At 37.6% G+C, this 11,125-nt stretch overlaps 1 protein-coding gene across 1 annotated transcript in view; it reads left to right on the top strand.

Moving 5' to 3' along the window:
- Cdk2 (Cyclin-dependent kinase 2) overlaps nucleotides 1–11,125 on the top strand; it is a 12,440-nt gene continuing 1,315 nt past the window's right edge. The window contains exons 1-5 of the mRNA XM_043004159.2: nucleotides 1–627; nucleotides 8,898–9,036; nucleotides 9,727–9,883; nucleotides 10,574–10,746; nucleotides 10,894–11,106. Of these exons, the coding sequence (XP_042860093.1) occupies nucleotides 506–627; nucleotides 8,898–9,036; nucleotides 9,727–9,883; nucleotides 10,574–10,746; nucleotides 10,894–11,106 (804 nt within the window). The 5' untranslated portion in view covers nucleotides 1–505. The remainder of the gene's footprint in view (nucleotides 628–8,897; nucleotides 9,037–9,726; nucleotides 9,884–10,573; nucleotides 10,747–10,893; nucleotides 11,107–11,125) is intronic.

Below are 11,125 nucleotides of genomic sequence, written 5' to 3'. Positions count from 1 at the left end.
AGCATCAGTCGGGGAGAGAGGGAGAGCGTGCGAAGTCGAGCGCGGGAAACCTGCCGACGCCATCGCCGAACCCGCGTCTCTCTCTCTCCCTCCGCCGCCTCTCCCCCCGACTCCTCGCTGGCCCGTGTGCGTGTCCGTGTGCGTCTCTCTCCCTCTCTCTCCTCCTCCTCCTCCTCCTCCTCCTCCTCCTCTTCCTCCTCCTCCACCACCTCCTCCACCTCCTCTCGCTTTTCTCCCTCTCTCTTCCTCTCTCTCTCTCTCATTCCCCTTTCCCGACGGCAGAAGAAGGAACACACACACCGACGACGCACGAACGAGCCTTCGTCTTTTTTTTTCTTTTTTCCTTTTTTTTTAAATTCTCTCTCCCTCTCTCTCCTCTCTCTCGCCTCTTCTGCGGGGTGGGGTGGGGGCAAATATTCCTGTTTCGGATTATGCGTTGGGTGTGACGCGCGCGCGTGCATGTGAGAGAGTGTGTGTGTAGTTTTTCCGGGGAGGGAAAGTGAAGATGTCGCTGCAGAATTACGAGAAGATCGAGAAGATCGGCGAGGGGACTTATGGCGTTGTTTACAAGGCACAGGACCGGGCCAGCAAGAGGATCGTGGCGCTGAAGAAAATCCGATTGGAGAAGTAAGTTCGAATTCGCCTTTTTCTTCTTCTGATTCTCTCTCTCTCTCTCTACCTCTCTCTCTTTCTCTTTCTCTTTTTCGTTTCTTTCGCTTTGGTTTTAGTAGCTCTTCGGGTTATTTGGGTCAGGAGGGGAGGCGGGGATTGTAGTTTGAATATCGTTTGGGGTTTGTTTTTGCGGCCTCGTGGTGATGCATAGGCCTACCTCGCGGGGTGATGCCTCTGCCTCCTCCTCCACCTCCTCGTCCAGAGCCACGCCGTGTTACATCATGTTGTTTTCTCTTGTTCACGGTGAGCTTATCTGAACCTGTGTTTTAGTCTTCACTCCTCTTTCCTTCTTCGAATTCGTGTTTTCCTGTAGGATCTTTGTTCGCCTTTTTTCTTTGGTTTGAGCCCCATTGTTTGGGTCGTGCTCTGGGGGCTGTGGAAGTGCGTCTATCCCCATTCCCGAGGTCCTGGCTTGGAATGGGGACGTTTCTCTTGTAGATTAGTGGGGTTTTGGTCGTTTTCTATCCGGATTTGGTTCGATTTTGGCGTTTTCTGGTCGGGAATTGTTCGAAATTGGGAGAACCCAAGCTATGGACTTGGATGGGAGTTGGAGGCTTGGTTTGCCATGTCTTTTGGCTAAATTGGTAGAGTTTGGTGCCCGGTTTTTGAGTTGAAGGCTTGTTTCTGTTAATTATCTCCTTTGGCAAGATTTGAAGTGAGTAATTTTAACAATCTTTGATACAAGGGAAGTGTTTGTCTATTTTGTGTTCAAGATGAATGGTTATTGATTTGTATTTGCTTATGCTTGAAAATTATTGATCTGGGGCCATTATAGTAGCTTTCTAGATCAATAGCTGAGCATTTTTGAGAATTTTATGAGCTCAAGTAGTTGTACTTCTAGTCATGTGTTCCAGTAAGCTTTCTTTGTGTTCAGTTTTTATTCCTGGTGCATCCAGGACTTTTGTTTTAAGTCATGTCTTTTTCTCTCTCTGGGTTTTGGAAGTTATGTTAGGCTAAGATGAAAGGTTTGCAGTGGTTCCCTTTGACAAAGGTTTTGTATTTTAGTGTCTTCTATGATTGATATCTTGATGAACAAAGGAAGAACATTGTAAAGGTTTCTTTGTTCTCTGGACAGGGTTCAGGTTCATGAAAGTCTGGTTGGTGATTTACTAAATCCCAGAATAAGGTTATATTTGGATATTACACTAGCTGAAGACAAAGGAATTTGTGAAGTGTAATATAGAGACTAGGTCATTCACCCGATATGGTAGAAATGTTTAATTTTTTTTTCCAAAGTTTTAGAGACACCATGGTGGATTTCAAGACAAAGGTGAATAACCTCTATCATGTGTACTCTGAATTGCCAGGGAGGTCTGATAGCTATTTTTTGGCTGTCGGCCAGTATTTGCTAGTTTGTACAAGGCCAGTGGTGGACGCTGTTTTCTAAACACTTACGGAATATGTAAATGAGCGGAAGATGCCATAGACATATACGAGTGTGTTATTTGATTCTACTTGTGAACAGTAGATCAGAATATATAATACTGCATCAGAGAGCCGTAAGTTCAGCGCTTGCTAAGGTGTAAACGGTTCTGCAGAAATAAAGCATAGCATCGCAATTAGATATTAAAGTTTTCAATGTCCGTTTTCTGTAGTTCAAAGTTAAGAAGGAAAACCCTTGTTGGAATCATTTATATATTAGTCTAGTTTCGATTGGGTTATATTTCTGTTTTGTTGGCTGAAAAAATGGGGGGAATGCCATCCTATTATTGATTGCATTAGGATAGAGATCACACAAGCTGCTTATACCATGGACGAAGTAAATATAGCTACAATTCACTTTGATCATACTGTGGGGTCAAATACCTCAATGGGAGTTTATGATATCCTCTTCAGACCTGAAGATGAAATCCAGATGCATATGGAAACTCATTTTCAAATTAATCAATATTGTATATAGTTAGTTTTTCTGCCAGATTATCAACACAGTAGTGTTTTCGTCATTCACATGGTAAGCGTCTCTTCTTACTATCCTAGTGCTGATACCTAACTAATGGCTTGTTAGGCTAAAAATCATGAAAGTTGCTGAAATTGGATAAAATCTACATAGAAACGATCATCTGATCCCCAAAGGGCTTAAAGGATCAATTAGTAGGATTGGTTTAATAAATATAGCTAAGTGAGGTTAATATATTAGTTTGCATGTTATATTTACTTTTTATAGTTTTAAGGGGAACTTGCATGAAACTATTAACTTTGTTTCCATAATGTATTTGTATATGTGTAAAATTTTATTAATTGGAATTGGACTTTTTAGTATATGGTATATTATTCAGCAAAAAAATAGGAGAAAAACTAATGTATCAGTTTAAACAACTCTTATTTCAAATGAGGGTCAGGGTAAATGTAGGAAGAAAATGTGAAATCAAAGTTCTTGGACTTACGCACCAAGTGATGCTTTAGCTTCGATTTCATGCTCTGATAAACCTCCACTGTGCATATTCTGGCAAAACTAAGCTTACAGGCTTTCCTGAAGATTTATTTTTAACTAGGTAACAATCAACTTTTTTTTTGCTAGACTGTTCATGGTGGTCTTGTTGTTGCCAGTTTAGGTAGCGCAGAAGCTATAGCATCACATAAAGCACTGTACAATTATCTCGACTAAAGTTGACCTCTCTGCAATTATCAGATTTGGGTCTTCGTTTTCCTCTTCACGGGAATAAACTTTGATATTCAGTTTTTTTAGGATTAGTTTATGAAATCCCATCCACACATGAGGCTTTTCCTCTAACAAGAACATCCCTTTGAATGAGATTATTCAATGTTGGCCCATAGAAATTCTTAAAGAACAAGTCTTGTCAATTTCAGTGTACTAAAGAAAAGAAATGCTCTTCCGTACATGATTCTTGATAAAAAAAAAAAATTATTATTATTATTTTAATTTTGTTCCCTCATTCCTGTTGCTCTAATGCTAACAAAAAAATATTTAATTTCATTAAAAAAATGGGATCTTCAGTAATTTTTAAGATGGGCAGTAATCTAGTGCATGGGTCATTGACCCTTGTGACTTTTTTTGTTTGAATTTTATGTTACTCAGACACTATCACAGTAGTAACAAAATTATTTGAATAAGATCCTGGACTATTTAAGCTACAATCAAGATTAATTTGATGAAATTTGTTAGGTATAAGATTATCTTGATAGTGAAAGAGATAGAATACTTTTCAGTTTTCTTTATGAAATTTGGTTGAACAAGGTTGATAATAAAATTGAAGGTGATGAATTTGGTGTTGGAGGGAATTCATAAATTCAAGCAACTATTATTTGTTCTTAATTGTAAGTGAGACTTCAAGGGTGGCATCAGTATTTGCCAGAATTTTTTATTGTAATGGCTTTGCTTTTAGTGATTTTGAAAACATGCTTTTCCTGAATGGGAAATGTGTTCAAAAGACAGTCTTTTGTAATCTGCCAAGGTTTAAAGCAACTCATTATTTGCTGTAAGACATGTAACCAAAGAAAGTCACACTGGCAATATCATGTAAAAGAAAAGAATGATAATGTCTGATATTTAAGGAATATTTTGCTGGATATAATTAACCCAATGATGACAATGTGTCACGGCAAAGTACCTGATGACGGGGCGACACACCAGTGTGACGTCCCCGAGGCAATATTACATAGGCCCGGCATAAGGGGTTGTCAGTGCTAGTCAGAATTGGGTTACGGTGGATACAGCACAACTTTACTTGGGATTTATCAAGAAAGATCTTACTTCCAATTGCAACTGTTTGTTTCGGAATTTGTCATTTGATAACCGTGTATCTGCTGTATTGTGGAACTTGATCACAGATCCATTTATATACTCATACAAGTGAACGAGGTCTAATTTTTTTTAAGATGATCAAATGCATCTACACAAGAAAAGCTGTAGGTTCAGGCAATGTTGATTCTTTTTTTTTTTCAAGGACAGGACTGGAATGCAAAGTTTGACATTTGCTCTGTTTGTAGGGAGTCATAATTTCAATGTACTGATTTTTTGTATCCTCTGTTATGCAATATCACACTTATTTTACCATACTACACTAGTGCTCCTTTAGATACTTTGTATGTATGCAAGTTCTCTACAGGTATTCTTTCCCGAGTCATGTGTGCAGACTTTTTCAGGTGATCTTCTCCAAGTGACAACTTGTTTGGCTAACCTAGGTACCTAGAGCTGTGCTTAGCAATATTCAGTGGCTATCACAGTCCTAGTTACCTAGTGAAGCAAACACAAAGCGGCTAGATTTATCGACCAGGAGAGGAAGCAGTGCGAGTCTTCGTGATACCAATTTTATTTAACTTGTATGGGTGTTTTAATTTTTTTTATTTATTAAATAAGGGGAAGAATGCTCTCTGCTACAGTATTGCCTGGATCATATGCATATATATAGTGATATTTGAGTTTTACAAACTATTAAGCATATCAAGACTTAGGAAGTTTAAAGGTACATATGAGCATTTTGGACCTATAAATAATTAGTCAAGTTGGCAAAGATAAAGAAATAGTTGAGATTGATTTGATAAAGTAAATATGCATATAAAGGGGAGTTACTGACAGGGAAGCATTGACATGTATAGTTGGGTAGCATGCTGGCTGCTGTGGTGGATATGTGTTTTTGGTCATAGCACCACAGGATTCAGCATAATATTCAATAGTTAGCAGCAGAGCCAACGTATGTTTAACAGTATGGACTTTCTCGTTTTTGAGATTTTTACTCTTGCTAGCCTTTATTTTCTGTACTTCATGTCCGGGAGGATTTTAGGATCGTTTAAGTTTAAACAATTGTTAAATTGGAATCTCTTTGCTAAGTAATAAAGACAATAGTTGATGTACTGTAAGCTAGCATCTATATTGAGTATGTACATTCAAGTTCATTTCAATTCAATACTTTGCCTGGGCATATTCATCAAATTGGTGCAGTTGATGTCATTGACCTTTAGACTAGTTTGGCTGAATAGGGGGTACTTCTTTCACATGAATATCACTATTTATACACTTGATTACAATATACCCAATAGTAGTAATGTAGGTCCATTAAAGTGAATGAATTAAATGATTCAAGGCAAAAGAGGGATGACATATTTGACTTTTATATCTTCATGTCATGATGATGGAATCCTAAAGCCAAAAATATATGAAGTGAGACTCTCTTTCTCTTTACTTAAATCAGCAGGGGAAAAAAGTGAAATTAGTTCCCTTTTGCAAATAAACTTTTGTGTGAATAAGTTGTGTATTTTAGGCTTGGATTCATTTTGTTTAAAGGTTTGTGACCCCTCCCTTAACCCAATGGTGACAGTGCCGTAACTACTGAACTAGTGGTTATACAATGCTGGCGGTATCGGCAAAAAATTAGAGGGATGGGAATTGTGGATTCTTTGCCCTCCGGGCGGCACAGATTACCTTATCCCATTAGCAGCGGATGGCATGATTTGGTGCAAAGGCAGAGTCGGTGATAGCCGCAGATGGCACTATGCCAGACATGTAAAACGGCTATCCTACTGCACAGACCTTTTTTTAATACCGCGACCAATGGGTTAACCCATTCAAGCTGGGGCGATTCCAGCTTTGAATGGTCACAATGTCGGAGTTTTAGAACGCATAGGCCTAACGCCTTGGGATTCTTGGGCATACTAGCCGTGGATCTGGACTGTCCAAAAAAAAACCTTTTTTTTTTTGGTCCCCCCCCCCCGAAATTCCAAAAATGAAATTAGTTCCCTTTTGCAAATAAACAAGGGTTTAAGCTGAATTTGTAAACCCGTAGCTCTGAATCTAGAACCGATATATTCATAATAAAGTAATAGAAATTTAGGATTTGGTGTAAGAGGTTCTCATGTTTGAAGGAATAAATGGTTTATAACAAACAAAAGAAAATTGCAATGTGAAATGAATCCAACCTGTGAAAAGCTTGTTGTGGAAGTGCTATGGCCAAATTTGTTAATTTTGATTTATATATTTTGATTTATATACATTTTAAAAAAGTGTAGAAAATTATAACAGGACATTTCTATCATATACCATCTAAATTTGTAAAAATAAGGCTGTGAGACATCAATGACCCAAAAAATCCTCTCCAAGGCATAAATGAATAATGTTTTAAAGTGTGAAAACATTGTAAAAATACATTAAAGGTTTTATATACAAATTGTTACTTATTCCATTCCCGGCGCGGCTATTTTGGCTCTAAATGGCCAAAATGCTGGGACATTCGAACGCTTAAGCCAAGCGCGTCAGGATTCTCGGCCGCACTTGCCGCAAGCGTGCACTGTGTATCCACTCACCCGGCGCGCCGGCCTGGACAAAATAACTCGTCCCCGGTGTCTGGCCCACAAGACATGATACCTTGTCACCTGTTGTTAACGGGTTAAGTCAAACAATGCCATCGTTTTTCAGTTGCCTGTACTCATGAGAAACTATTCAGTGAAACCTAGGTCAGAATTCATACAGTTATTCATATTAGACCAATGCCTCAAAGGCCTGTTGGGCATCAGAATACTTGGTGTACAACATTTACAACACATTTGTTTTCAGTTATCTATTAACATGATGAAACTAGTCAGTGATAGACATAAATCATAATCCTTTAGAAATATAATGTTTATAAAAACTGCCAGTTTAATAATTTTATGGAAGACTTCTGAAATAGTGATACAATATAGAGCCTGTTTATAGTGGTTGGTTTCAATATGTAGTATGCTTTATGTATGGACCAGAAGGAAAGCTTATCCAAAATATGTAACACATATATGTATAGCAGAAGTCCCGCTCAAAACTTCCCAAAGAAAATATTTGCTTCTATAGGGAATCACCAAGAGATTCTAGGCAAACTTTTTCACACAGTTTGTACATTATATGTTATTTTATCATATTTAATGTAAATGCTTCCCCTTAGAATTAACATAAAGGAGTGGGAGATGGATGTGTATTTTTTAGGCTTTGCAGAAGAGAGTCACAGGATAGTGAAAATATCTCCAGTCTGAAAGATTTAGGGAAATGTATTTAAACATCTCAATAAAAGGGAAACAAACTAACAAAAAATGTCATATTCCAAGCTATTATTTCTTCAATACAAAGATCACACACAATCATATTTTATTTACATATTAGAACATTGAATCAATTTAAGTTTGAAATATTTTGCAAGGCAAGTATAGATAGGTATGCGTTTTTATTTTTCATTTATTCACTCTTAACCCATTTGCACCGGTTGAGTTGCTATCATGTTCAGTGTTTTTTCAGTCAGACGTTGGCGACGAGATACTTAGTTAAGGCCGTGGCGCCGGGTGATCGGGCGTATAGCGCTCGCCCGCGGCTAGAGTGGCCGAGAATCCCGAGGCGTTAGGCTTGTGCTTTCAAATGTCCCAGCATTTCAACCATTTAGAGCCGAAATAGCCCCATCGTGAATGGGTTAAGAGGACTACTGTTCACAATATTGTAAACCTCCATTTAGCGTGGTTTTCTCGAGTAGCTTTAGGGTGAAAAAGAAGCAGAAAACCTTTCCTTATTTTCTAGGAAATCATGATCATCGAGTCAAGTAAAATCAGTCTCAGCGTCTATGGCTTGTGGATGATTGAAGAATATTTGTCTATTTATCCTGTATTTTAGTTTGTATGTCATAATTTGTATGGGACTAATGTGATAGGAGTTTTTTCTTTTTCTTTTTCTTTCTTTCATTTATAAAGATGAGTCTTTTTATTAAACTATTTATTACCTTGTGTGCAATACCCATTTGTGGTATTATGACTATTCATTAACTTGTTTGTTTATTTTATCTTTGTTAACCCGCTAACAACGGATGATGTGATATCAAGTCATGTGGTGGTAGTGCCTGCTGCCGGGGATGCAGCATCATATCGTTTTATTTTTATGGCCAGCATGCAGGGTGATTGTGCACATGAAGGGTGGCCATAGCTCTAGGGGACAAATAGCCTGAGGCGTTAGGCCTATGCATATCGAAATACCTTGGCATGAAGTCCAGGTGGAGCTAAAACTGCCCTGGCGGTTCCAGGTTAAAGGGAAATTAGGTAAACTGCGCAAAGAAACCATCATGCACGTGGGATACATAAAGCAGTCTTTCTCCTTTCGTCTCCGTCCTTTATTCTTTCCTCTGCCCTTTTGCACATTTTGTGCTTCAACATATTTGCAAATTATCAGTTATTATTTTTATTTTGTTTTATCATTTGTATCTAATTGACATAAATTCTAAAACATTAACTGCACAAAAGTAACAAACTTGCTCTGTCTCCAGTGAAGCAGACGGAGTACCCAGTACAGCCCTAAGAGAAATAGCCTTATTGAAGGAACTCGATCATGAGAACATTGTAAGGCTGTTGGATGTTGTGTACGGAGACCACAAACTGTACATGGTGTTTGAGTATCTGAATCAGGTGAGTTTCTCTTGAATTGCCCATGTTCTATATCAGGTTTGTGTATAATAAAAGAAAAAAAAAAATATATATGTATATTTATTTTGAAATTTTCTTCTGAAGAGCTTATATTAATAGTGGTTTTCTGTTTTGCAATGCTATCTTTCAAAGGATTTCACAGTTAATGGTTGGTAACATTTTCAAAGTTCAAGTGCCTGACTTATTACTTTAAGTTATTAGAACTGCATTTTGCTTGTGGCAGTTTATCTTAATTTAGAAAATACATAATACATGTATTCTAATGAAACTGTCACAAGTAGAATTAAGTGAGTGCTTTGTAAATGTGTGAGGATCTAAGTAAATGTTAGAATGTTTATTTGTTTATAACAAGTTTTTGAGAAAAGGTTAGATAATGAATTGATTGATTGTGACTTTGTTAAATCCATGGAATGTGAGACAGCTTAGGCTAATAGTATTAGGTTGTAAGCCTTAGATTAGACTGTGCTATCCCCCTTCACACATTCACATAAATACTTACTAGATATTGTCCTGACTTATTGATTTTTACTAAAGGAAGAGTAATTGTGCACTCCCATGGATTAAAAGAAAAAAGAAAAAAGCATAACTGTGTGTTATCCATATTAACATGCACAAACTAAATGCATAAAGAATGACATATTGCTTACAAATTTTTATCTTTTCAACACAAAGGATCTGAAGAAGCTCTTTGACGAAAGTCGCGGAGGATTGCCTTTGGACCTTGTGAGAAGTTATATGCAACAGTTGTTACGAGGCATTGCATTCTGCCATGCTAACCGTGTTCTTCATCGAGACCTGAAGCCGCAAAACCTTCTCATAGATGCGAAAGGTATAGTTTACTAGAACTGTTTGTCAGTCTGAATCTTAATGTTTCCAAAAATGTATTATAAGAACTTTTGACTATAGACGAGCCTTGACATTCCCAAATCCTTTACAAATTATGTGCAGAGAGCATTGCTAGGCTTCTGTTGCTTTTCATCATCCTCATATCCATTTTAATTAAATCTTATTAAAAGCCTGTTGTCATTCCCATATGGTACAGAAATACAGTGAAACTATTTATGATAGTGAAAATAAGCCGATGGTTTGCATATTGTATACATATCTATGTGATCTATCAATATTATCCAACACTATTCATCCTATGATTTTAAAGACAATATAACCACTATTAGGGTATAGGTCACATAGAAAGCCGCTACTTTTCATAAAAACTTCAGCTGAGATATAATTGCATACAAATGCATAAGTTTGATGTTTAGCCTGCTGTACACAGTTTTTCAAATGTGTCGGTGTCTTGGATAACTGCATTTTGATTTCTTTTTTTTACTGTATGTAATTGGAGCAAGCTCACAGGCACTTGGATTCATGAAGATTAAGCTCCATCTATAGTTTAAAGTATTATTAAAAACTGAAGTTCATTACATTGTCAAAGCAAGTTTAGGAACGAACATTTCACCAAATCTGTATTTAAGAAAAAGAAATGGTTTGATTACTATTCTATTTTTACAATTTCTAGGTGCAATCAAGCTTGCAGATTTTGGATTGGCAAGAGCATTCTGCCTCCCTTTGAGAGTGTATACCCATGAAGTCGTAACTTTATGGTATCGTGCCCCAGAAATTCTCCTGGGTGCCAAGAGCTATTGCACTGCAGTCGACATGTGGAGTCTGGGAGCCATTTTTGCTGAGATGGTAAGATTAACATTATGATCAAGCTGTTGATATTGTGAACAGTGAAGTCTTTTCAGCCAGTACACAATGATTATATTTTAAACTGTGAATGTGAAATCACTTGGTATCAATTCTGTGAAGTATAACCACCATTCATTTTCATCACAGTTAACTAGGAAGGCACTTTTCCCTGGTGACTCGGAAATAGACCAGCTCTTCCGCATTTTCCGCACTCTGGGAACGCCTGGAGAGGAAGATTGGCCGGGTGTGACACAGCTTCCTGATTATAAGAGTTCATTCCCAAGGTGGGAGGTTGATGCAGCAAGTTCTATAGCACAGCTGGTTCCCTTGTTGAATGAAGAAGGACGGAGTCTGCTCTTGGTAAATAATATATTGAATG

This window comes from Penaeus japonicus, unplaced genomic scaffold (genome assembly GCF_977035675.1).
Source record: "Penaeus japonicus unplaced genomic scaffold, GWHDUDI00000001_assembly GWHDUDI00000037, whole genome shotgun sequence".
Taxonomy (NCBI): Eukaryota; Metazoa; Arthropoda; class Malacostraca; order Decapoda; family Penaeidae; genus Penaeus; species Penaeus japonicus.
Note: the sequence above shows the minus strand (reverse complement) of the source record. Positions and strands in the feature narration are given on the sequence as shown.